Below are 25806 nucleotides of genomic sequence, written 5' to 3' on the forward strand. Positions count from 1 at the left end.
CGCTCAATCATAGGCCCTTACTAGTAGGACTCTTCGCAGATGCGGCTCCTACACACTCGCACCGGACGCTTCACCTGGATCGATGACCCCCGCCATACTTGCTACGCGATCCTCTCCCACGTCTGGGCCAAGCCAAGCGACCTCCCCTACATCCCCGAACAGACCTACCAAGACGTGCTCGCGATCCATGCCGCGCTCAGCCCCAGCGACCTCGCCCTCCCGCGTCTATCCGCGAAGATCCAGCGGTTCTGCGACACCGCGCGCGGCGATGGCTTCGACCTCGCCTGGGTCGACACCTGCTGCATCGACCAGTCGAGCAGCGCGGAGCTCTCCGAGGCGCTCAACTCCATGTTCGGCTGGTATCGCTACGCGAGCGCGTGCTACGCTTTCCTCCACGATGTCGCGGACACGGACGACGAACGCGAGCGCCGCGAGCAGTTCCGCGGCTCGCGCTGGTTCACGCGCGTGTGGACGCTGCAGGAGCTGCTCGCGCCGAGCGTCGTCATTTTCTTCTCCGCGGAGTGGAGTGTCGTCGGGTCAAAGCACACCCTCGCGTCGCTCCTGGAGAGCGTGACGGGGATCGACGGCGGGGTGCTCGCACTGGAGGTGCCGCTTGAGGAGGTGCCAGTCGCGCGGAGAATGTCATGGGCGGCGGGGCGGGAGACGACGCGGGAGGAGGACGAGGCGTACGCGCTCATGGGAATCTTCGGGGTACACATGCAAACGACGTATGGGGAGGGACGGTACGCTTTCATCCGGTTACAGGAAGAGATCCTCAAGCGCATCCCCGACCAGACCATCTTCGCATGGGGTCCTTCCCTTCTTCAACACACCTTCTCGTTCTCCGATCCCTCACTGCCGATACCAAGTACACATCCTACGCTCCGCGTTCCACACACTCCGAACCAACTCTTGCTTGCGTCTTCGGTCAGAGACTTCAGCTCGTGCGCCGGCCTTGTGCCCCTCGGGCGGGAAGATTTCGCGCACAAGTTGGGGATGTCTCCTGACTCCCTGTACCAGGTATTCACAACAACCTCGTACGGCATCAAGGCGCGTTTCCCCCTCCTCCAGATACAGACCCAAGAAGACCCCCACACCAACGTTCCCACACATATCGCGCTCCTTGCATGCGAGGACACACAAGGCCGTCTGCTTGCTCTCCTTCTTCGCCCCCACTCTCCCGAGCACGTTTCTACTTCACAGTACCATGCCGGCACCATTGTCGGCCACATACACGACCTCCTTCCCTTCAACTCCAACATCCTCTACTCCACGCCGAACTCCCATTACCGCCGCTACACGTTCATCCCGCCAGAAGACATCTCTCCCTCCCTCCTCTCCCTCCGAAGTATCTACATTCAGCATCGCCCTTCTGCTGCGACGGCGCGCAATGAGCGCGACGAGCATCTCCACGCGGGGCTGCGCGAAGCTCGCGACGCCTTCACAATTCACCTCACCGGCTGGTCGCGCAAACTCCTCTCGCTCCAAGGCTACCACGTCTCCCCCCCGGACCCCTCCACCTCAATCGCGCTGCGCGACCACAAGCTCTCGCGCACCGTCTCGCTCTCCTCTCTGGCTGGGGGCGTCGTCATATCCAGCGCGCGCCGATACGTCTCGGTGCAGGTTGGGCGCTGCTGCTGCGAGCTCGGCCGGCGTTTCGGGCTGCTGGGCGTGCTGGTGTCCGCGCGGGACGCGGCGTGCGCGCTCGACGAGCCGTTCGCGGAGGAGCCGCACCTCGCGGACAATCCGGTACACGTGCAGTCGTGGACGTTCGACTGCGGGGTCGCGTCGAAGGAAGTGATGCTCGTGTCTAGCGCGAACGAGGTGTACATGCTGAGGCTCACGTTCGCGCACGGGGAGAGCGCGGGCTCGGAAACCGCACGCATGAAGTCGTATCGTCTAGGAATCGAAATGTGGGATCCCAGTGGTCCGGGCCAGGTCGTGGACGATCAGGATCACCTTCCGACGAAGACTTCCTGGCTTCATCACACAATAGGTGAGATTCCTGCTCGACGCGCTCTCTTTGATCTAACCCTTTCCACAGAACCAGGGCCAGGTCGTTCGCGCTCCCATTCTGCTCCCTACACTGCAAGCCGCCCGATGGAGAAGAAACCGTCTCCGAAACCGAGCATGCTCATCCAGGACATCCCGCACCGCACACCGCGTCTCTCCATCGACAGCCTCGACTTCATTCCATCCCCGCCCATGAGCGCATCCTCGAGCAGGAGCGGTCTCCTTGGCGGCCAATACAACAACACGCCCCCACGCGAGTCTCCCCTGCGCGAGTTCCGTCGGGCCCCCGACCCCTCCCCGCGTTACCTCCCACTCCCCTCAAGAAAAACGACCGAGCACCGCCCACGCTCCGCCGAAGAGGCCTCCCGCGCAAGCGTGATCGCGCGCCGATCGTACCTCGCGCGGCCCTCGCAACACGACCTCCGCAAGCAGCGCTCGCTCGAGGCCTTCCGCCGCATCCGCCTCGACGCGCTCACGCCCCTCGACCGCGCGCGGACCGACGCGCCCTCTCCCCACCAACACCAAGAACCCTCGCGCCCGCCTCTGCGCGCCGCCTTCTCCCCCTCGGACCCCACCCCGTCGCCCTTCGAATGGGACGTCCCTGCGCGCCCGCCCGTGCCCATGCCGCCCATCTTCGAGCGCGTCCCACCACTCCCTGCGCTCGTCGTGCGCGCCGACCCCTCCGACCGGCGCGCGCGCGACCACAGTGCCGAGCGCGGCTCCCTCGCCACGCTCTCCCAGTCCCGCTCGCGCTCGCGTTCCGGAAGCGCAACGAGCGCGACCCGCGGGCGGTCCCGGTCCGGGAGCGGCACGAGCACGACCGCGAGCGCGGCGCGTCCACCACGCATGACCCCAGCGCGCGGCGAGCCGGTGCGGCGGGGCGCGTTCGCGATAGAGACCCCGGACATCTCGGAGTCGCCCGAGCTGCGGATGAGCCCGCCGCAGTCGAGCCTGCTGAGCAGCGTCCGGCCGTTCGGGGAGGGTCTGGTGGAGACGGGGGTGGATGGCTCAGGCCAGGGGGCGCTGTCGCTGTCGCTGCTGCAGCACTCGCTGGCCGCGGCTGTGGGGGAGACGAGGCGGCGTGAGCGGCCGTCTTCGGGCAAGGCGCGTTCATTGCTCTCACCTGAGAGCATCGGGCAAGAGGTGAACCGGGCGGCGTCACTGCGTGGGGGTATGGACGAGGGCTTGTCGGACGTTTCGGTGGCGCGGAGAGGAGAGAAGAAGAGGACTGGACTGGGGTGGTTTGGGAAGCTCGGACGGCGCAACGTGTCACCAATGGATCGCAGTTGACAACTCAGGGTCTGCGACATGGGCGGGAGTGGGAGTACTGTGCGGTCATCGGAGTGTCTACGGGGTGCTACGGAGTCTCAGAGTGATACGCAAGTATCCCAAACTGTCCTCGTCGCGCAAATCACTGGAAGATCCATATTCTGTCATGGACCCGTCGTTATTCAAGTCAGTGTCTCATTGTCAGATGGTCGCCCAGCAGTCCTGACTTTGATTACAGTATCATCTTCGAGCCCACGGGCCTCACGCTCGCGATCATCTTTCGCGACCGGATGCAGTCAAACTCCGCGCGCGATTCCAGCGCGCTTCCTGCCGCGCTGGAGTATACACTTCGCGCGGCATCCTCCGCCCCCACTGAAGAGAGAGAGAGAGAGAGAGAGAGAGGAGAGAGCGAATCCTCGTCGGCGCGCCCAAACAAGCGCCCGTCTCTCCCGCCCCCCCGGGGTACTTGCACTGTCGACGCTCCCTACTCCGTCTCGTGAACTCGGTCTCGCGCACTAGTAGAATTACTGCATGTACTGTACGCCTACTACTATAGGGCTCTGCCCTCGAGGGCGTTAAACGAGGAAGACAGAAGAAAAATAATGTCAAGCCCGTCAAGCCTGCGACTCCCTCCGCCGCCCTCACCGCGACCGCCGCGCCGAGGGTGCCTTCCGGGGTGCAGAGAGTGGCGAGCGTGCGCGTGCGGAGGACGTGTTCCAACCACGCATTCGGCCATGCTGGACGGGGTGTACGACGACGGGTTCGACGTCTTGCTGGGTACTTGGCTCGCGGGCTGGCTCCTGTGTGCGCTCGACGACGTGATGGATGTCGTCGTGCGGGATCGCGGGTGGCTCGCGGAACGGGTGCGTGTCTCGGTCTAGATCTCTTCTCTTCTCTGATCGGGATCGTAACTGACTACGAGCGCAGGCGTCCTCGTGGGCATCCTCGGCGCGTTCTCGTCCCACCTGTCTTCCCTCTCGCCCACGACCTGCGCGGCGCTCCGCGCGCACTTGCCCCGGCCGCGGATGTCAAAAAATCCGCCTCCAGAGCGCGGCGCACGACTCGAACTCAGCTTGTTGCGGTCGCGCACGTATCCCGATTCGATTACTGCACATCCATGTTGTCCGCCTTGGTTTTTCGGTGGTGGTGTGCTTGTCAAAGCGCAAGGCCTTACTCTTTCACGATGGTGTCAACATAACTTGGCCTAATTTTCCTGAGGAGTCTGCTTTCTCTGTTCCCACGCCACCGTTTGCAAAGACCGGCGTCTGTGCCTTGCTGCGAACTCCCATCGTCCTCCACTGTCCTTGGCGAAACATGAAGCCATTGACATGCGCTCTTCGTCCGACATTCCCGCGGCCCTCTATATCATGTGACAATCGAGCGCGAAGAATACTGAATTGCACTCAGCACTCGCGAAAGCTTGGCAGTGAGTGCCCGTATGATCTGCCTGCTGCCAGTCGTCATCGTCGTCTCATCGATCACGACGCCGAGCGTGAGGCCTTGAGGGACGCGCCACGTATTCTCGTACAGCCAGCTGCGCCTGCCCTTCGAATTAGTTCCTGGATGGGGACGTGCTGTGGACACGGGCCTTCTCTGATTGTGGACGATAATAATGGCGCGGGCCGTGCTTACAACATCCGTGCACAGCCTTGACGGCTCTTGGTGCATTCACTCTCACGATATCGGGGTTGTGAATCGCACCGCGGTCTTCCTCGCTTGGCACTCGCATGGTCGTCTTCCAATGTCTTTTGCGTCTTCTCTTTGAAACTGTGTTGGCGGCGCCCGTAACTTCCCTCGTAGCAACTTCTGACTTCTATCCATCTTCACAGGCTTATGCCGACTTCTCGGCTTTGCTCATCTCGCTCGTGCCGTCACGCTCAGGCTCTGCAGACCTGATCTGATGCCGTTGGCGGTTCCCAAATATCGCAGGCTGAAGTACTCCACGGTGACATCGCCAAGCCCATCCCACGAGCCCACTCTTGCTGATATCTACCCTCGAGCACGGCCCTTACCATCGACTCTTTTCCGCTGGGAATGCTGCGGTCATGTTTCTGGCTTCGACATCGCTCTTCCTTTTGCTGCTCTTCTTGTCTCTTGCACACTCTCAGGACTTATCTCAGACATTCTTTCCTTCCAGTATCCCTCTTGCCGTGCGGAGTCCTTACCTCAACGTATGGCATAACAGCACGGTCGGTGCGGGTGCTCTTTCCCAATCATGGCCTTCATTCTGGCCCATGTCGGTGCGTAAATCTCTCTTTCCTGCGTCTACGATCAGCGAGGCAAACCAGAGAAATCCCCTGGCAGAGTCAATCATTCACGGCCATGAGGTGGCGGGGTAGGATCAAAATCGACAACACTACGTTGAATATGTACGAGTGGATGGGGAACAGCGGCGATTGGGTCAAGGGCGTAGTCTCAAACATGCAGTTGACCCCCACGCGGACCATCTTCACGGTGACCACAGGGAGCATCCGGCTGAATGTCACCTTCCTCTCTCCCATCGAGGTGAGCTTCTTGATCGCTGTCGCCGGAACCCACATGTGTCTCATTGCGTGGATGGCGCATTTCAACTTGCGCAGCCCGACGATCTCGTCAAGCAGTCGATACCATTCACCTACCTCTCTGTGGACGTTATGTCGATCGACGGAACTCCGCACGATGTCCAAATCTGGAGCGACATCGTTCCCATGGGTAAGCCGACTGGCTCCTTCGACGCTCGCACGCTCATGGGTTCCGTTCAAATAGACTGGCTGACGAACACCTCCAAGACTAACGCGTACTGGATAGAGCGTGATACGACGTCCAGCAGGTACGAGAAGATGGTTCTCAGGGCTCAACAGAGTAACATGGAGGCCAACGACCATACTCTGGATGGAGTCCTCTATCATGCGACAAAGCTGGTGAGTCCCCGGTTGTGATGCCGATCGCGCTCTAGTTCGTCTAAGAACGTTGATGTACAGGATCAAACCACGTCATTCGAGATGGGCGTTTTCGAAACCGTCAGGCAGCAGTTCCAGGATAGCGGTGTTTTAAATAATGCTCAGACAAATGCTTCGGGAGCCGTCCCAGCGTGCGTACTTTCCGGTCGCCCCTCCAACGAATCGCTGAACAGAGACTGCATGCTCAGGGATGACTATGTGTTCGCATTCTCCAAAGAGATGGGCGCTGTCTCGACTGCGCCTCAGACCGTCACATGGGCTGTTGGATACGTGCGCTCTCCATCCATCCTGTATAAGACTCCTCAGGGTGTGACACAAAACCGAGTCCCCTACTTGATACCGAGCACCCTTTGTTACCGACCACATTCGATGCAGCTCAGCGGTACGTCCCCATTGAACGTACTGTGCGATTCAACGCTGATTTTGCAATTCCTCAGATTGACGTTTTCATAGCAGACTACGACAATGCGCTCAGCCGCGCAAAAGCACTGGATGACAAGATCATGGGTGCCGCAGCGCAGGTCTCGCCCCACTACGTCGATCTTGTCTCGTTGAGCGCACGGCAGGTCTTCGCATCTCTTGAAGTCACCGCCGGGACAGACGCGAGCGGGAACATTGATCCCTCCGACATCAAGATCTTCATGCGCGACACCGGCGCATCACAGTATGTCCCGGTGGTATGTCTACGCTCGTGCTCTCACTTCTGCCGAATCACAGACGTGTCAGTCCGGTCGAACGCATGTACGCAGCGATGCCAGCGATCCTATACATCAACGCGAGCTGGATGAGTTATATGCTCCAGCCCCTACTTGAGAATCAGCAGAATATATCGCAGCCATTCGCTGCACAGCACCTCGGTGAGTTGCTTGCGAAGATCGTGCGCGTTTATCGTCTGAACGCCCGCTGTAGGGAACGTTTGGCCTCGGGCTGTAGATCTTGGGGTAGAAGGAAATTTGGGAGTGGAAGGTGCGCGAAGAAGTATTCCCATGTCGTAACTTGCTTACGATGCATTGCAGAAACTGGAAATATGCTAATCATGATGTATGCGCACGCTCGGTTCACCGGGGACTCCTCACTACTTTCTGCATATGTACGTGTACACCCACGATATCCTGACTGACGGCCATCATCTCTGAAGCTTGTCTTTGGCAGTACGAACTCTCTAACGCCTGGGCGGACTACCTTGTCGCTAACGCTCTGAATACACCAAACCAGTAGGTGCTCTCGTCGCTGGCGCGGATACACATGTTGACCAACTTCTAGGCAGTCGGCTGATGGGGTGCTAGCAGATAACCAGACGAACCTCGCCATCAAGGGGATCATCGCGGTCAAGGCCTTTGCGGAGATGAGCAGGATGGTGGGAAACGACACCAATGCGCAGAAGTACGAGGCAAGTACTTTATCGGCGTCATGAGCTGTGGGAGATCACTGATATCCCGTGCAGACTTCATCGGAAAGCCTCATGAACCAATGGAGGTCGCTTTCCATTTCTGACAACGCCGAGAATTTCCTCGGGAGATACGGGGTGCAAAACTCGCAGTCGCTGTTGTACAACCTGTACGCAGACCGGCTGCTCAACACGTCTGTTGTTCCGCAGTCTGTGAGTTGTGTATGTCCCATCCGATGTGGTCAAACACATACATCAGCTTGTCAGCTTTTGGACGTCCAAGCCGAAACATATGCTCGAGTCATGCGACGCAACGGTTAGTATCTGACAGTATATTTTGGTTTGGGGGGCAACCACTGACGGCGGAAATTCAGGTGCACCGTTCGGAGCTCCGATCGATAACAGCACGCAGGATCTTACAAACGCAGGTAGGGGCATGCCGTGTGCGCAGTCTCGATATATCTGACCGGATACTACAGCATGGCTTGCATTTTGTGCCGCGACTACTACGAACTCCGCCGTCTCTGCCCAGTTGATCGACGCGATATGGCTCCGTGCGAGCTCAAACAGCTCGGTTGGAGCATTCCCCGCGATTTACGATTCAGTGGACGGATCCGCTGCGTCGAACTCGGGCGGTGCGGGGTCAGTTACCTATGCTACTGTTTATCTCGTCCGATCCTAACACATGGACTTGCTAGACCCAGTCTCGGCGCCATGTTCTCGCTGCTCGCCCTCACGTGTGTTCTATCTGCCCACCAACTCACTTTTAACCGCACTGATCACTGTACAGCGTCGGAGATGGGCCTCTCAACGCCTCCCAAACCAACAACACCGGTCCCGCCAGCGTCGGTGGCAGCCCCATCCGTTCTACCCGAATCGGCCCAATTGTCGGCGGAGCGGTTGGTGGTTTCGCGCTCCTCTGCCTCCTCGGCACAGGCCTCTGCTTCTACGCGCGACGAAGCCAGAGCGAACGCGTGAAGCACCTCTCTATGTCGAGCGCGAACGACGTCTCGGCCGTCGACCCAGGGATACTCTCCACCGTCTGGACATATAGCAACCACGGGGCCGACTCTGCGCCCTTCCTAGCAAATGTGCCCACCGGTACTGGGACGCGCACTGGCAGCGCACCCACGTCTGTCCCTCCTCTTCACTCCGTGCTCTTCCCTCCCTCCGACCCGGCCCCTTCCCCCGCCGCACCTTCGAGCGAGGGATACATCCCGTCCGCGAAGGCGCTCCGCACTGCACGCCCCTCGCCCTTCGCACACGCCCCATCCTTTCTCACAGAGGCATCCTCCGCGCCCTCTCCCTCCTCGCCCTCCGCACCCCCGTACGCAAGCGCCGATAGCGCGCACGCGTTGGCCTCGCTAGACACCGTGCGCGAGGCGAGCGAGTCCGGCCTTGGGTCGCTCTCGATGAGCGAGGTCGTCGACCTGCGCGCCGAAGTCGTCAACCTTCGGCGGGTGATGGAGGAGCTTCGGACGGACCACGACGGGCCTCCGCCGGTGTACCCGGGGGCGTGTGCGGTGCCGCCGAGGGGGGTGGTGGAGGTGGATGACAAGGGGAGGCTGAGATGATCGTTCGGTTTTTTCGATCGTTCTTTCTTTGTATCATGGGATTCTAGGATGGCTCCCTTTTGTATTTTAGTTCGTATTTTCCAACACAATCTATATCGTAGGTCTCAAGTTTGGCTGGTCGACGCGCGTACTTGTCCTCCTGACGCCTGGATTCTTTGAATTTCAGGAGGGACTGCAAGCCGCGATTAGCCAGGAAAAGTAGTGCTCGATAGCATGATACGAGCTGTTGTCATGAGCCCAGTTTTTCGTGCATAGGAAACTGGAACATACCAGAGTCGCGGAGATGGTGTCCTGGATTGGACTCGGTTTGAAGCTGAAGCTTGAAGGGCCAGCAGCAGCGAGCGCTAGCCAGAGTCGACTGTCCATCTTGGCGCCTATGTCCCTGTCACGATCCGTTTCCTCGTCCGCACATCCTTCGCTTCCATCCTCCATCTACGACAACAGTCGAGGACGACGTCTTCTGAGATGCTTCGCCTCGCGTTTGAAGAGCCATACCCAACTTTCCCGTACTCTGTCATTGAAAGCCGGAGCGGGACGACCTGAGGGGCGCATGGATAGGATTTCGAGGGTCTGCAACATGGGCGGGAGTGGGATTGTGCGGTCGTCGAAGCGTCTACGGCTCATCCGGTGCGTTCCTCATCCTCGGGTCGTGATGATGTGACTCATATCGTAAGACTCGTTTTTCTCGATCCCTCAAGGCACTCTATGGCAGGGTCGTCAACGTATCCGATTCGGTGAGCCCTCCATCTCTCTCTCTTTCTGAGCCACCCTCCTTGTCGCGTTTCGAGTCTCTTCCGATGTACTTTGGCTCTTCGAAACGTCAATGAAGGACATGCTCTGTCGCCTTATCGGCGTACAGCATAGCAGTACATGATGCATGAGGCCTGCCACAAACTGCCATGAAGTGACATGTTATCGCCCGCCATTGTAAGGTTCATTCACATTATCTCGTAAACCCACCCAATCCGTATGCCACGTTGATGTGCAGCGATCTCATGACTGAGCGTTATTGGAGGCTATATTAACAAGGTAATATTGCAGCTCATGGGCTCACTACCCCCGCATCTGAGCCGTCCTCCCATTACTTCCGCCTGGTCACTTCGCATCCCCGTTTCCCGCCTACACCCCGTCTGCACTAACGCAAGATCAAAGACATCGCGGCTCACCCCTAGTAAGTGGTTGATTGCGGACCAGGTACACAAGCACTGACGTCGACGCAGTGCCACCACTACGTCTAATAGACACGCAAACCGGCCGGTTTGCGATCTTTAAAGATCCCTCCAAAGCAGACTATATTGCCCTCTCTCATGTGACGGCGAAGCCAAGCAACAATGAACACATGGAACGCGAGGTCTTACGAGAGCGGACCTACCAAGATCTCATCGCGCTACAAGCATCACTCCACGACGGAGACAGCCTCCTCGAGTCGCTTCCCCACACAGACAAACTTCGAAATGCCTGCCGAGTCTCCCTCCAGATGGGCTACAAGTACATCTGGATCGACACCTGCTGCGTCGACCAAAGTGACGCCGCCGCATTCGCCGCAGCAAACAGCGCTACCTACTCGTGGTACCGCCAGTCCAGCGCCTGCCTCGTCTTCCTCCACGACGTCGACCCCCGCGGTCCCTCCGACACCGACGCCTACTCCCTCATACCCCGGCTCCTGCAGAGCGAATGGTTCCGTCGCGGCTGGACGCTCCAGGAGCTCCTCGCCCCCAACCACGTCCTCTTCATCGCCCACGACTGGTCCCTCCTCGGCACGAAGGCAACCCTCGCACACACGATGCACGCCGCGACGGGTATCGACCCCGCGGTGCTCACGCGCACCCGCGCGCTCGCGGACGTGTCCGTCGCGGAACGCCTCTCGTGGGCCGCCGCGCGGCGCACGCTTATCGCTGAAGACGAGGCGTATTGCCTCGCAGGCATCTTCGATGTGCGCGTAGAGCCAGCGTACGGGGAGGGGGGCGCGCGGGCGTTCTCGCGGGTGCAGCGCGCGATCTATGAGCGCACCCAGGACCAGAGCATCTTCGCGTGGGGCGCGCGAGTGCAGGACGGGGTGTCGCTCGGGGGCGGTTCTGGCCTGCGCTGGGGCGGTGCGGGGATGGGCGGCGTGCCGGCGCTGCTGCCCGCGCCGTCCCCGCGTCTGTTTGCCTCTTGCGCCGATATCAAGGCGCTCTCTGCGGATGCTCTTGCGCGGAAGCTTGGAGGAAGGTCGGCGCTCCCAGACTTCGAGGTTACGCCCTATGGTCTGCGCGCGCGGCTTCCTCTGGTCGAGGGCTCCGACGATAGTGGCGTCTCCTACCATCTCACCTTCCTTGCTTGCGAAGACCGTGAAGGAAGATACATCGCCCTCCTCTTGAGTCACTGCGAGGCTTCTACGCTTACCCCGACGAATTTCATGGAGTCCCCGACGACATCTCGCACCAATACGACGCATGCGGCCCACCGTTTGTCCCACCCTCCCATTTTTCGCACCGCATCACTCTCCCATCCCTCCTCGCGCGCTTCCACCTCAAGTTTCCTATTGCGAACCTTCCCAACGTTGTCGAAACAAGCCTTCAAGATAAAGGCCAGTGGACAGGCCATCAGCAATTCTCCATACGGCACCATCGCGATCTCGCTGAACGCCGCTGAACTCCCCTCATCGACGCCTCTGCACACCTTCGCCTCCGCGCTGTCTCGCGTACTCGCCCCGAAACTATCCCCGGATCCCGAGCCACTGGACGCAAACTCAAGCCGAGCCTCCGACGTGGAGGAGAGCATTTATCAAGCGTCGACAGCGACTCTCGGAGAACGTTCATCGGCTTCACCGGCCCGCGCTGCCAGTGCGCAACTGCCTCACCTTGAGGGCTCGGCAAGTGTCGAAGACGTGGAGCATAGCGATCGAGGTGCATGTGCAACTGCCTCTCGTTCTTTTCCCCGAAGCGAGGGTCCAGCGTACGCCGTTGGCACGTTTTACGAGTCGACAAACGTATGGCGCAGCATGTGCTCTGATGACAGTCACAGCTCTTACCATACTGCTCGGCCAGCGGACTCTTCGGAGAGCTGAATCGTCGATGGGTACATCAGGAAAGCCTCGTCCATACATTCGCTATTTATGTCACCGTGTCGTTCACGTATATTTCGACGATGGATGCGATTCCCATGCCTGAAGCCGCAAAGCCGCAAAGCCGATCACCGTGCCGGCGCGAAGGATCCACCTCAACGTCCGATGCGCACTTCCGGCACCCAGCCCGGGAACCTCCGCCTCATCCACGGGTCCGGATGGGGACTGCGCCCCAGCAGCCGTCCACTTCGAGGGTGGGTCAGACCCGTCATGAGAAGCAGAAGTTGAGAAGTTCGCCTGAGCCTACCCAGCCCTATATAGGCCGCAGCCTGAGGCCGTAGCACAAACAACATCCCTCCCACCTTTCTTGCCATGCTTCCACTGACAGTATACGTTCCTCTCGCTGTTGTGCTGTACGCCGGCTTGCGTCTCATGTTGCGCGTCCTTCGCCCGCCTTTCGCCAACCTCCCTGGGCCATCGGCCCAGTCCTTCTTCGCGGGTAAATTCAATTGTATACGGAATGTACTCGAGAGTGTTCTTTCTTACACTCCTTGTTACAGGAAACTTGATTCAACTCTTCGAGCCGAACGCTTGGGGCTTCCACAAACATCTCATCGAGACTTACGGTCCCGTAGCCCGTCTCTCCGGTTTGGCTGGTGTGAGCTCAGATCCATCTACTCAGATTATCGCGTGTTCACCTTTTACGACCAGCGTCCTGTCTTGCACGTCTGCGACCCAAAGGCACTGCAAAGTATCCTTGTCAAGGACTCGGAGAAGTTCCTCAGGAGCCCAGAGAGTCGCGCGTGGGTCCCTGTCTCCGTCCGCACCCCTCTTGCTCCACTTCACTCACTCACCTCTAGCACCGCATCTGTGGTGGTTGGTCCGGGTCTCTTTCAAACTTCGGGCGATCGTCACAAGCGGCAGCGCAAGATGCTCATGCCCGTGTTCTCGGGAGCCCACATGCGCGACTTGACGCCTATGTTCATCGAGGTGACTGACAGGGTGAGCCTTTCGCCTGTGGAAGGTCACGCAAACTACCCGCTGATTTTTGATACGCATGTAGCTCAAGCTCGCTATTGAGACTCGCATTCGTGATGGGACCATGTCATTTGATGTTAATAGTTGGCTTGCGCGTACCGCTCTGGAGCTCGTCGGACAAGGTGGCTTGGGTACATCTCTTGACCCGCTGACAAAGGATACCTCCACTCCCTGGACGGATGCAGTGAAAGGTCTCAGGTATGCCCCCGGTGCTGGTCGGCCGACTCGTTCGACTGATTTCTTCATAAAAGTACGGCAGGCTCCAAAATGAGACATCTCCGTGGGCTTCTTCCGTATATCCTGCCCTTGGGACCGGCGTGGCTTCGAGGTTATCTCGTCGACTTCGTCCCGCTGAAGGCGCTCCACGACGCCAAGGCGCATATTTACGCCGTTCACGGCGGATGCGTAGACTTGTTGGATTCAAAGCGGGCAGCACTCCAGAGAGGTGACGAGGAGACGGTGAGGCTCATGGGCGAAGGAAAGGATGTTATGAGTCTGCTGCGTCAGTGTTTCCATTTTTTGCACTTCGCAGCTTCACTGACCTAGTACTTCATAGTGAAGGCGAACATGCTCGCTTCCGAGGAAGACAGACTCCCGGAAGACGAACTGCTTGCACAGATGGGGTACGTTCCGCCGTTTCGACCGCGTCTACGCCTATTCCTGACCCGATCATGGTCTGGCACTACATCAGCACGTTCATCATCGCGGGGAGCGACACGACCTCGAATGCGCTCTCGCGCACTCTGCAGCTCCTTAGCGACCATCCAGATGTGCAGGACAAGTTGCGCGTGGAGCTGCGCCAGGCGTACGAGATGTTCGGCACCGGGATCTCATACGACGAAATCAACAAACTCGACTACTTGGACGCTGTCTGCCGCGAGACCTTACGCCTGTAAGTCCCCACAATTCTACTCGTCTTCAAACTGGCGTGACTGATCCACAGTGGACAGCCACCCTCCTGTTGCGTTCGCCTCCAGAGAGTATGTTCCCGTGCTGCAACCTCGATCGTGTGCTGATTCCTTATTTCGCGTTCTAGGTCCGTTTCGGATGCCGTCATCCCGCTTTCTGAGCCCGTCCGCGGCAAAGACGGGAGTTCCATCACGGAAATACCGGTCCCGAAGGGCACCTCTCTCTTCCTCAACCTCGCAGCGTGCAACGAGGCGAAGGCGCTCTGGGGTGAGGACGCGGAGGAGTGGAAGCCGGAGCGCTGGCTCAAGCCCTTGCCGCGTGCGGTTGAGGAAGCGCGTATTCCGGGGATCTACTCCAATCTGTGAGTAGCGGCTTTGAAAAACGTCAGGGCGGCATGGTGGCTGATGGACTGCGCTTTAGGATGACGTTCCTCGCTGGGAGCTACTCCTGCATGTGCGTGCTCTTGCACTTTCTTTCGCCTCCTCGGGGCCCCTAGCTAACCGGCCCCTCGCATTGGCACGTCATAGTGGTTTCAAGTTCTCGCAGCTTGAAATGAGTGCGTGTAGGCCGTGCTTACCGTCTTGGTACTGATGGATGTTGATTTCTTCAGAGGTCGTCCTCTACCTTCTCGTCTCGGCGTTCACCTTCAAGCGCGGCGAGACCCCGATCTTCTGGAGCTTCGCCGGAATCGCATATCCCACCACAGGCAAGAAGGGCGATAAGCCGCAGCTGTGGCTCGACATCTCCTTGGCCCCATCATGAAGACACAATTCGTCATGTTGCTCAATGGAATTGGGTTTGAACTGCCATGCCAGAGACCTCATACGCTTCGGTCCTTATGCTTTGCAGACAGTCCCGTTGCTCTCTTTCTTGATTGATTCTCCCTTATGTATTTTCTTTCCGACTCCCGTAAACGTCGTAGTTGAATAAATGTTGCACCGTGTCAAATGGGTATTTGATGACTGGAGGTCTCGTCGAATACATGACTCCAAAACTCCACTATAGCAGCATTCGCCGAACAGGCGTATCCTCCGCGAGCCGCTCCAACGCCCGCAGGAGCTCAGCGTCCTCCGCCGACACAAGACTCGCCCCGACCTTCCCCACGAGCGGCAGCTCGTCCGGCTCGCACGTCGCCCCCTTCCCCGGCAGCGTCCCGTTCTCAAAGTACGCGCGCACGACCTTGGCCTTGCACACGCTCGGGCTCGACACCGAGCAGTGCCCGTGCCCCTCCTGCACGAGCAGCCGAGAGCCGCCGAACCGCGCGTTCACCCGGCGCGCCTGCGACAGCGGCGTCACCGGGTCGTACCGCGTCGAGAGCAGGAGGAGCGGGTGCGAGGTCTCGCCGACCGCGATCGGGCCCGTGAGCCGCCACTGGGGGCGCACGCGCCACTCGGCGCAGGAGAGCCACGAGGTGGCCCAGACGGGCCAGTGCATGTCCCTACTTCAGCCGGGTAAGTCGGCTGACCGGATCCCAAAATACCCCAAAGGTACCGTCCGGCCGGGCCCGATCAGGTCCGGCCAGGTACCTCGGCGGAGTCGCCCGATCAGGTCGCCTCGGGTAGTCTGGAGGAGTCGTCCGATCAGACCGGGGTGCGGGCGGGGAATAACATGAGGGAGGCTTGAGCCAACGTCCTGTGAGTAGCATAGAAATATGACATCTGATGCCTTGAATGCATGGAAGAAAAGGCGGGTGTGTAAATGGAGCTCAGATAGATTTGTGAGTGTTTGTGTTGCAATCAGGTAGTGCGGGGGACTCAGGTAGCCGGATCCGAGTGGGATTGACGGCCACGCACTGGATCACCCATGGCGCCGCGCGGTGCTCACGCATGGCATCCACAAACTGAGGAAACCACTCCATGCTCGTTTCGGAGGCACGTGGCGGTATTTTGGCGCTTGAAAAGAGCTCGCGCGGAGGCTTTTGGGTCGCGCGGGGGACTCGGGCAGCCGGATCCGGCCCAGATCTCCCTGGGCACTGGCTGACCTGCAGGGCCTCACTTTCCTTGCGTATTGTACAGGCTCACCAAGTGTGTTGAAGCGCGCCCAGTTTAAATGCATGCGGCGGCATTGTTGCTCTTCAAAACAGCTCGCGCGGAGCCAGGTGGTGCGCGGAGCCAGGTGGTGCGCGGAACCGGGGCAGCCAGGTCCATCCCGCTGCGCTCCGTTTTCCTCACAAACAGCATCCACATTCGAGAGTCTATGTTGTGTCTATTTTCAAGGTTTCTTATGCCTCATGCGTTCAGCAGCGAGTGCGTACCAAGCTGAGAGCGAGAGCACAGCAGGTGTCGCTGTCGTGGTCGGCATCGCTGTCGCTGTCGCGGGCGCTTAATCGGCGTCGCTGTCGCTGTCGTGGTCGGCGTTGGCGTCGCTGTCGCTGTCGGCATCGCGGTCGCTGTCGGCTTTGCGGTCGCGGTCGCTGTCGGCTTTGCGGTCGCGGTCGCTGTCGGCTTTGCGGTCGTGGTCGCTGTCGGCTTTGCGGTCGTGGTCGCTGTCGGCACCGCTCTCACAGGCGTCTATCCGCATTTCAGCCTGTACCACCGGAGTGAGTATCTACCCTCCAAAGCATTGAATTACTTCAGCGTCATCTGCATCGGATACCTGCATGTATGGGCTGTTGTTATGCAAATTTGGAAGGTATTTACTGCAAGATTGAGGGGATGATGTCACATGACATTTTCGAATGAGATACCACATACTGACATGAGATGTGAGTGCATCACATGCTGGACACCTAGATATATTCAAGGAGGATCTTATGATTGCAACGCAGAAAACAGCACAAATAAATACGGACTTTTGGTGATGGTACTGTGTATGTTTCAAAATTGGAAGTTCTCAGAAGACATGATATGCATAACTTCTCATGCAGATGTGATATTGGCGATCTGTTTGCTTCTTCGTAAACCAATACTTATTGAGTGCTTATATCGGAATTTTCATGCCTATCGGTGACGAAATGCACATGGGGCGTCATTTGTCATTATTTCATGACATACAATATACCGACATATCATGGACTTCAATGGACATGGTAGCATAAGGAACAGGATCGGATGTGCAGCAGCTCGACGATGCAAAAAGAATCTCAAAAAACGGTCAAGAACCGGTGGAGATGTGCACTGGGAGCCCGAAGTGTGCTCTGTGTTGAATGCACTCCGAACTCGCCTTCTGCTGAAACCACACTTCGGGCTCCCAGTGCACATCTCCACCGGTTCTTGACCGTTTTTTGAGATTCTTTTTGCATCGTTGAGCTTCTGCTCATCCGATCCTGTTCCATGTGTTATTATGTCGATTGGAGCTCATGCTATGTCGGTATATCGTATGTCATGAAATAATGACAAACGACCACCCTTATGCATTTCGTCACCGATATGCATGAAAATTCCGATATAAGCACTATACTAGTATCGTCTTATGATGAAACTGACAGATTTCCAGTTTTTTGTCTCCACAAGAAGTTATGCATGTCATGTCTTCTGAGAACTTCCACTTTCCAAACATACACAATACCATCGCCAAAAGTGCGTATTTCTTTCTGCTGTTTGTTGCGTTGTGATCAAACAATCTTCCATGAATATATGTAGGTGTCCAGCATGCGATAGACTCACATCTCATGTCAGTATGTGATATCTCATTCTAAAATGTCATATGACATCATCCCCTCAATCTTGCAGCAACTACCTTATAAATTTGCATAACAACAGCACATACATGGTGGTATCTGATGCAGAATACAGCTAATCCATTCAACACTTTGGAGGGTGGATACTCACTTCAGTGGTACAGGCCTGAACTCTGGATAGACGCCTGTGAGAGCGATGCCGACTGCGACCGCGATTGCGACAGCGACAGCGACCCCGACAGCGATGCCGAGGCCGACAGCGATGCCGATGCCGATAGCGACAGCGACCCCGACAGCGACAGCGACAGCGATCAAGCGCCCGTGAGAGCGACAGCGATGCCGACAGCGAGAGCGATGCCCGCGATCTCGCTCTCAGCCCGCTGTGGGTGCATCCTCGAAGAGCCACACTTCCCCCTACAGCTGAGTTGGAGCACCGGGTGAACTGATCTAATGCATGTGAAAACTGGGGCATGGAGCAGGGGACTCCATTCTGAGCCAGATGTTACATTGCCTGAGTCCCCTAAGCGACCTGACCACTGCACGAGCTCTTTTGAAGAGCCACAACACGACGTACACATATGGAGTGGGTGCGGAACAGTGCACCTTGCCAGCCCCCACAACACACGAGAAAAGCGGGGCCCCACGGATCGGGCAGTGCCCAGGGACGTTCTGAGTTGGATCCGGCTGGCTGAGTCCCTCGCGCTACTTACCTAGCCCCCTGCACGAGCTCTTTTCGATCGCCCCAACACCGCCGCATGCCTCCGAGACATGCAAGGGGTATCTTTCTTGGTTTGTGGATGCCATGTATGAGCCCTGCGCACCGCAGCATGGGCCGTTATTCTCACCTGCCGGATCCGGCTGCCCGAGTCCCCTGCACTACCTGATCTCAAGACAAATGTCCGGAAATTCCCCTAGGCTCAATGCACACACGCACCATTTCTTCTACGCATTCAAGGCATCGTATATTATAATTCTATGCTACGTACAGGGCGTTGCTGAAGCCCTCCTCTTCTTATTCCCCACCCGCACCCCGGTCTGATCGGACGGCTCCTCCGGACTACCCGAGGCGACCTGATCGGGCGACTCCGCCGGGGTACCTGGCCGGACCTGATCGGGCCCGGCCGGACGGTACCTTCGGGGTATTTTGGGATCCGGTCAGCCGACTTACCCGGCTTACTCTAGGGCCCTCAAGTGGACGGGCGCGAGGAGCGGGGAGACGGACTCGAGCTCGGCGTAGAAGGAGGCGTAGAGGGAGGGGTCGAACTTGTACGCGTCGCTGTCGGCGCACTCGACAGCCCATTGGACTTCGTTGCTGCCGACCATGGGGAGTGTGGCGGCGGAGCAGGAGCAGGTGGTTGGATCCGCGATGTGTGGGGCGAGGGCGGTGAGCGCGGTGGTGTTGTGTGATTCGAGGGCGGCGAAGACTTGGGTGATGAGGGGGAAGGTGTTGACGGGCTTATACGCGGCGCGGAAAAGGCTCTCGAGGATGACCTTGCGCGTGATGATCAGTGGGGGATCGGCGAGGGGAATGGGGAAGGGAGATGCTGAGATGCTCTTGAGAGTGTTAAAAAACCTCGCGGCGATACGGTCAGGGGTGGAGTCATAGATCGGGCACTTGAGGGGGCCGGCATCGTGGCAATAGGTGAAGAGAGATTCCACGATTGCCTCCACGTCAACGACGTCGGTCTCATAGCTAGAGCGGCGGTAGCTGTGTCCATCAACGACCCCGTCGATAGCGAGACGTTTGATCTTGTCTGGGTACAAAGTCGCGAACCACTGTCCGAGGATTGTGCCGTAGCTCTGACAACACGATTTAGCGAAGAAAGCAAGTCATTTGGTTTGGAACTACCTACAAATCCCCAGTACTGCAGCTTCTCCTGACCAAGCTTCTGTGTCATCTCGAGCATGTCTCGAGCGACGTATGGAGTGCTGACGAATCGAGCCAGGCCATGTTCACCTCCCAGCTTGTTCTCGCATCGCTCGCCAAGGAGCTGCGCACGAGCACGGTAGAGGAGCGTTCCGGTACTGTTCGCGGTACCAATGAGTGCATGGCCTTCTTGAGTCTCCCATATGTCCCGCTGGGACTTGCTGTCGAAGCAGTCGATCCGAGGCACCGTGAAACCGATTCCGCGAGGGTCGAAGGAGAGGATGTCGTACGAGGGGCCAAGAATGGTAGACATGTCTTTGCCACGGCGTTGTATGTAGTTGGTGCCGGAGCCACCGGGACCGCCTGGGTTTAGGAAGACGGTGCCTCGGTAGTTCTCCCTGTCGGTGGCCGGGATCATGCGGATGGCGATAGCAGTCGTGGGACCGTTGGGACGATCGTAGTCGAGAGGGAGCAGAAGGCGGGCGCACTTCTGGTCTTCATAGCAGTCGACCCACCTGACGTCCCTGCTTGGCTCAACCTATGAAATATAATGTCAGCGCACCGTACTTTGAAAGAAAACAGGCACACCGCACCGCGAACCAATCGAACTCAGCACCCGGAGCACGCGTACTGGCATTACGGAGAGAATCAGGGTACACCGCCGTGGGTTTTATGACCATCTGAATCGTGGCAAAAGCCACGGTCGCCAAGAGGGTGGTGTAAAGGCTTCGAAGACCCAGCACCGCGCGTTTGTTGCCCGGCGTACTGGCAAGAGGGACTGTCGCAGTGACCGGCAGGCCAAGGCCCGCGTCAGACTTCAGAGGTTGCATTTGTGCGCCCAGACTACCTAAAATGCTGTATCATTAGCATTCAACCCGGATGCCCGTAGAACCACGTACTGAGAAAGTGGGGGTCGATAGCAAAAGCGACCAAGTGCCGAGAGGCGTCACCAGTTGCTTATCATATAAACGCAGTCATTCCCACGATCGTCCTCATGCTTACTTACCAGCTCTTATCTGGGACTAAGAGTAGGCGTTCCGGGAAGAACGGAGCTGGCAGCATCATCTTCACCCTTGTCTTGACCTGAAACCAGCACCAGCACCTCTTCCTCCTCCTCGCCCTCATCTCTTTTACTGTCCTCGCTCCTCCGACCACAGCCGCCGCATCTGAATCGTGCCACCAAACTGCCTCTCATGTCTACATAAAGCCATCACACCACTTCTCTACACTCGTGCTCCTCAACAGGATGGTCGTCTCCGACAGACATCTCATATGGCACCCGCGCGGACAAAACAAGTTTATTGTCGGTGGAAGCACACAAATCACTCTCTACGAATGGTTTCCAGAGTCGTCAGAGATCAAGCAGGTTGCATCGCAGCTCGAGCTCAACCAGATGAAGGTGCGCGGCTTTCGTTCTTGTCCTTCATGCGTACCCACCTCGCCCCTTCGCTCGCTAGTGCTTTTCGTGGTCTCCAGACACCGTCTTTGATGACCTCATTGCCGTCGGGTTCAGCAACGGCCGCGTCGACCTCCTCCGCTTCGAAGCCTCACGCCGAGCCCACACCAGCGCAGCCGTTTCCCTTCCCCCACGCAACACGCGCGCGTGCAACGCCCTCGCCTTCTCCCCCTCGAACCCCAACTACCTCGCCGTCGGTCTCGACAAGGTGCGCAACGACCCCAGTCTCGTCATCTGGGACATCAACTCCGCCCTTCCCGCCCTCTCCCTCGATCCGTCCTCCAACGAGGACCGCGACGGCAAAGTTCTCCCCACCCTTCCTCGTGGCGATGCCGCACCACGTACCAGCGCAGAGTCGCGCGTCGTCCAACAGCATGCACCTGCGGAGGTTGTGTCCACCCTCGCCTGGGTCCCCAACAACCCCCAGCTACTGCTCGCCGGCATCTCCCACCGCTGGCTGCAGCTCTTCGACCTGCGCACCGTGGTCGCGTCATCCCTCAAGGCGGCTAGTAAGGTGCATGGTATCGCCACGGACCCATTCGACCCGCACCGCGTCGCATGCTACAGCGAAGGAACTGTCGCGATCTGGGACATCCGGCGGTTCACACAGCCCGTCCTCACCTTCACGGCCAAAGACGCGTCGGCGGACGGAGGAGACGCGCCCGCCGCGGTGTCGGCCTCTGGTCGCGGCAAGAATACGTCGCACGCAGCTGCCACGATTCCCTTCGCCCACGTCGAGTTCTCGTCCTCGCGAAGAGACACCCTGGCCACGCTCGAGCGCGACGCAAGCTACGTCAGGTTCTGGGATGTGCGGCAGGCGCAGTTCGTGGAAGCGACCCCGGAGAGCGGGAGGTCAAGGGAGTCGTCGCAGTCGGGAGGGAAGACGGTGAGGACATCGTGGGTCAAGCCGTGGGCAGGCGCGAGTTCCGGTACGAGTCAGCCATCTCCACCTCCCGCGACGAACCTCGGCGACCCCCCACCATACCATCTCATCCTTGCGGACACGCGACGGACGAAGACGTTCGCCCGCCCGTTCACCTCGTTTGCCCTCCTACCTGCGGCCACTTCTTGCCCCCTTACTTCCGACGTCATCCTTGTCAACAAAGATGGAGACCTCGAACTGTACGCCGTCCACGACACGCCTGTGCATCCGCCATGGAGTGCAAGAGGTGATCTGGCTCTGGGCATCGGAACATCTTATACAGTCGTCTCTGGGATCACCGACCTCTCTCCTCCTCGAGAACCATGGGAACTTCTTGCTGCACGACAGTCGCAACCAAGCTCTCGCGCGTATTCGATGGAGCGACCAGAGTTTGGCGACGGCGTGTCGGTCGCGTCGCGGAACCAGTTCGACTCCCCGACGCCTTCAGTTCCTCCAGCAACGTTTGGGCGGGGAGATGAAGACGGGTTCCCGCGCTTAGCCCGGCGCCCACCTCTACTGTGGACGAATCAAGATCACCTCAGCGACATCGAAGTGTTGATCGGAAGAGATCCGCGATGAAGGATTTCACGTTCGAGCATTCCGCAGTGGCTAAGGGCGCGATTCGGAAGAAGTCGAGAGGCGGGCACGAGAGCAGGCGCAGGACATGCACCACATCCGACGCCGAGGACGATAACATTTCCACTGGACGGCGAAGACGGGCACCGCCGACATCGAACGTCACCAGCCGTCATGGCGCTACAACATGTACTCGAGTCCGACATCTCGATGTTGATGCGTCGACGCGCAATGCTCGCGTATGGCCTCACTGATGTACGCCCTCCTGTAGCACTTCCTCTGCCAAAAGTAACCGTATTTTTGCAGCCGCTATACAACTCATCTGTCGCCCGCGCAGTCACTCCAGAGGATCATACTCTGTCAGAGATGTGGTTATGGATCCATCGTAAGTACGCATAGGGATGACGGACTAGCTGTCTCTCACGCGTCACAGATTCTCAACGCCTGCTCTCATCTCCATCATCCGTCGTGGAGGGCTACAACTTTTCCTACCAGGGTCTCTCGGGTATTTGGGAAGGTTTCAAGCCCGTCCGGCCCGCCCCACCGTCGGGGCAACCAACCCCACGCATGGTCGCTCGAAAGGCACTGCACGACCCGACATCTCTCCTCTCCTCGCGCCGCTTAATCTCGACGTGCCCATAAGATCATCGTCGAGACATACCGGACGCAAGAGGAACCAGCAGCCACGTCCAACATGCCTGACGACTTCCTTGCTGCGATCGAAGAGCTGAACGCGCGCAGTGGGACGCACGTCGGCGACGGAGTGGCATGGCGCCCCGCGTGATCACAGCTCGTCTCGCGCAACGTCGCTTCGCGTTGCAGCTATGCGGTGGAGCCTCGCACAGGACGACCTGGCGCGTGCGATCAAGCGCTGGGAGAAGGAGGGCAAGCACACGCAAGCAGCCTGCTGGCTGGTGTTCACCGAGCAGCACAAGGCCGCGATCGACCTCCTGATGCGCAGCACGGACGACGCGCACCACATGATGTCCGGGATGCTGGCCGCCCTCACCGCCGTGTCCTCCTCCGCGCGCAGCCCGGAACTCGTGCAGCACTGCGAACGCCTCGTCGTGCGCCTCCAAGACCCGTACCTGCGCGCGCTCCTCACCCAGCTCACGGTGCGCGACTGGACGGACGTGCTGGAAGAGGACGTGCTGCCCCTCCGTGAACGTCTCGCGATCGCGTTCCACTTCCTCGACGACAAGGAGCTCTCCGCCTTCCTGCGGCGCGTCGCGGACCGCGCAGTGCACGACGGAGACGCGCTCGGCCTCCTGGTCACCGGACTCGCGGGGCCGCCTGGGATCGCTCTGCTCGACGCGTACGTCGACAGCTCCGGGGACGTCCAGACCGCCGCGCTGCTTGCGAGCCTGCCGCCGTCGCTGGCGCGCGATTCGCGCGGGGCGCGGTGGATGACTGCATACCGCGACCTCCTCGACGGGTGGCGCTTCTTCCACCAACGGTCGCACCTCGACATCGAACGCGGGCGCATCCTGCGCGATGCGATCGATTTGGGCGAGATCGCGCCGTTCGAGTGGGCGCCGCGGCAGATCCTTCTGCGGTGTAACTACTGCAACAAGCCGATGGACGCGGCCGCACCATCCGAAGGACAACCGAGGGTTCGTTCCTCGACTTGGATCCCCATCTCGCTGGGCTGACGAAGGGTTTTCAGAAAATGCTGTGCCCGAACTGCAGTAAACCACTTCCACGGTGCTGTGTTTGTCTGATGACGCTTAACCTCGCACCCGAGACCGCAAAGGGGTCGCATGCGTATGCTGCGCTGCCGTCAGGTGAGTGCACTCGTCGCACGTTCATCATGCTCGCGCTCATCATGTGCGTCGAGAAGATACTGTCCAAGAAGCCCTCGTTTTCTGCCAGACGTGCCGACACGGCGGGCACGCGTCGCACATCCTGGAGTGGTTCTACGGCGAAGGGGGTGCGACTTCGCGGGCGCACGGGACGTGTGCGGTTGCTGGCTGTGACTGTCGATGTTCGGATGGGCTATGAGTGCAATTGTATGCCCCGTTCGCTTCTTGTGCTACCTGAATCACTTATTATGCATTGTGATCAAGTCGCTTGAGCGCCGGGCAGTCCCGACGGTTTGCACGGCTATTCCAGGCTGCCAGCAGTCGCATGGGAAAGTTCAAAGTTATCCCGCATTTAGGCGACGTGCAAGGCACAGATGTAGGGCGCTAATGCGGGGCTTCAATGTCGTGACAGAGCGTGACAGTCGACTGTCGGGCTGCGGAGCGCAAATCCCAGAGACAGCGGCTGTGCAGCCTCCTTCTCTTCAACCTCTGAGCTGTCCGCGCGAGTCTACCCAACGGTCCGTCGGTAGGTTCTCTGGCGATTGTATGATGGACGACTGCTCACACGCCTCACAGAGAGTGTCCGAGCATGCGATGCGCCTCTTGGACACCTTTACAGCCGACTTCGTGTGGGTAGACGACCCTCGGCATGCCACATACGCCATCCTCTCCCACGTCTGGGCCCGCAACGGGGAGAAGCCGCCGGAGCAAACATTTGACGACCTCCAGCGCATCCCTCGACGCCGCCCCGACATTGGTTCCATCGCCTCAAACGGCCCTTCCGGGCTTTACCCACAGAGACGGCCAGGCCTCGTCTTCCGGCCGCCTTGTCAGAGAAACTTCGTCAAGCGTGCGACCTCGCGCGATCCCACGGCTTCCGCCTCCTCTGGGTCGACTCGTGCTGCATCGACAAGAGCAGCTCCTCCGAGCTCTCTGAAGCCATCAACTCCATGTTCGCCTGGTACCAGAACGCTCGCGTTTGCTACGCGTACCTCGCCGATGTTCCCGACGACGACCCCTCCCACCTCCTCTTCCGAAGAAGCCGCTGGTTCACACGTGGCTGGACATTGCAAGAGCTCATCGCCCTCGCGTGCTCATATTCCTCACTCAGACCTGGACCGTTCTCGGCACCAAGGCGGCGTTCGCGGAGGTTGTAGAGGAAGTAACAGGGATCGACCGCGCCATCCTCACGCACGAGGCGTCAGTCGTCAGCGTCAGCGTCGCGCGGCGCATCTCTTGGGCCGCCCACCGCCATACTTCGCGGGAAGAAGACGAGGCATACTCGCTCATGGGCATTCTCGGCGTCAACATGCACACCATCTACGGCGAAGGGCGGCTTGCATTCGTCCGCCTGCAGGAAGAAGTCCTCAGGCAGTCCTCGGACCAGAG

General features: G+C 59.0%; 8 protein-coding genes across 8 annotated transcripts; 6 read left to right on the forward strand and 2 right to left on the reverse strand.

Annotated features, from left to right (window-relative positions):
- Positions 1–39: 39 nt before the first annotated feature.
- On the forward strand, positions 40–1854 carry BXZ73DRAFT_7462 (HET-domain-containing protein; the record flags this gene model as incomplete). The annotated part of the gene is made up of 1 exon (XM_048022059.1): positions 40–1854. A coding segment is annotated over one exon (1815 nt), but the record flags the coding sequence as incomplete, so codon positions are not given.
- Positions 1855–5327: 3473 nt separating this feature from the next.
- On the forward strand, positions 5328–9182 carry BXZ73DRAFT_54569 (uncharacterized protein; the record flags this gene model as incomplete). The annotated part of the gene is made up of 17 exons (XM_048021192.1): positions 5328–5518; positions 5589–5787; positions 5862–5973; positions 6028–6182; positions 6243–6352; positions 6410–6545; positions 6566–6607; positions 6659–6885; positions 6939–7135; positions 7238–7311; positions 7374–7435; positions 7485–7628; positions 7680–7870; positions 7983–8036; positions 8088–8250; positions 8307–8345; positions 8399–9182. 17 exons carry the CDS (start codon positions 5328–5330, stop codon positions 9180–9182), a joined length of 2880 nt encoding a protein of 959 aa, XP_047872785.1.
- A 1228-nt stretch (positions 9183–10410) lies between these two features.
- BXZ73DRAFT_14932 (uncharacterized protein) lies at positions 10411–11541 on the forward strand (the record flags this gene model as incomplete). The annotated part of the gene is made up of 1 exon (XM_048017506.1): positions 10411–11541. A coding segment is annotated over one exon (1131 nt), but the record flags the coding sequence as incomplete, so codon positions are not given.
- A 1059-nt stretch (positions 11542–12600) lies between these two features.
- On the forward strand, positions 12601–14937 carry BXZ73DRAFT_54561 (cytochrome P450; the record flags this gene model as incomplete). The annotated part of the gene is made up of 13 exons (XM_048021188.1): positions 12601–12727; positions 12789–12886; positions 12940–13031; positions 13089–13230; positions 13292–13464; positions 13518–13768; positions 13823–13889; positions 13958–14158; positions 14217–14246; positions 14303–14536; positions 14596–14628; positions 14703–14731; positions 14786–14937. The coding sequence occupies 13 exons, from the start codon at positions 12601–12603 to the stop codon at positions 14935–14937; spliced, it is 1629 nt and encodes a 542-aa protein (XP_047872787.1).
- A 354-nt stretch (positions 14938–15291) lies between these two features.
- On the reverse strand, positions 15292–15513 carry BXZ73DRAFT_9219 (peptidase S33 tripeptidyl aminopeptidase-like protein; the record flags this gene model as incomplete). Its single annotated transcript, XM_048026274.1, has 1 exon — positions 15292–15513. A coding segment is annotated over one exon (222 nt), but the record flags the coding sequence as incomplete, so codon positions are not given.
- A 2128-nt stretch (positions 15514–17641) lies between these two features.
- BXZ73DRAFT_81472 (uncharacterized protein) lies at positions 17642–18235 on the forward strand (the record flags this gene model as incomplete). Its single annotated transcript, XM_048023509.1, has 3 exons — positions 17642–17693; positions 17757–17791; positions 17903–18235. 3 exons carry the CDS (start codon positions 17642–17644, stop codon positions 18233–18235), a joined length of 420 nt encoding a protein of 139 aa, XP_047872789.1.
- A 732-nt stretch (positions 18236–18967) lies between these two features.
- Positions 18968–20491, reverse strand: BXZ73DRAFT_81473 (uncharacterized protein; the record flags this gene model as incomplete). Its single annotated transcript, XM_048023510.1, has 3 exons — positions 18968–19594; positions 19648–20199; positions 20255–20491. The coding sequence occupies 3 exons, from the start codon at positions 20489–20491 to the stop codon at positions 18968–18970; spliced, it is 1416 nt and encodes a 471-aa protein (XP_047872790.1).
- A 416-nt stretch (positions 20492–20907) lies between these two features.
- BXZ73DRAFT_92696 (uncharacterized protein) lies at positions 20908–24616 on the forward strand (the record flags this gene model as incomplete). Its single annotated transcript, XM_048026452.1, has 14 exons — positions 20908–21060; positions 21119–21939; positions 21964–22003; positions 22025–22239; positions 22279–22286; positions 22323–22557; positions 22726–22870; positions 22922–23000; positions 23049–23185; positions 23289–23355; positions 23406–23430; positions 23451–24228; positions 24282–24399; positions 24456–24616. 14 exons carry the CDS (start codon positions 20908–20910, stop codon positions 24614–24616), a joined length of 2982 nt encoding a protein of 993 aa, XP_047872791.1.
- Positions 24617–25806: the final 1190 nt, after the last annotated feature.

Source organism: Epithele typhae (assembly GCF_022376455.1).
Source record: "Epithele typhae strain CBS 203.58 chromosome Unknown BXZ73scaffold_81, whole genome shotgun sequence".
Classification (NCBI taxonomy): domain Eukaryota; kingdom Fungi; phylum Basidiomycota; class Agaricomycetes; order Polyporales; family Epitheliaceae; genus Epithele; species Epithele typhae.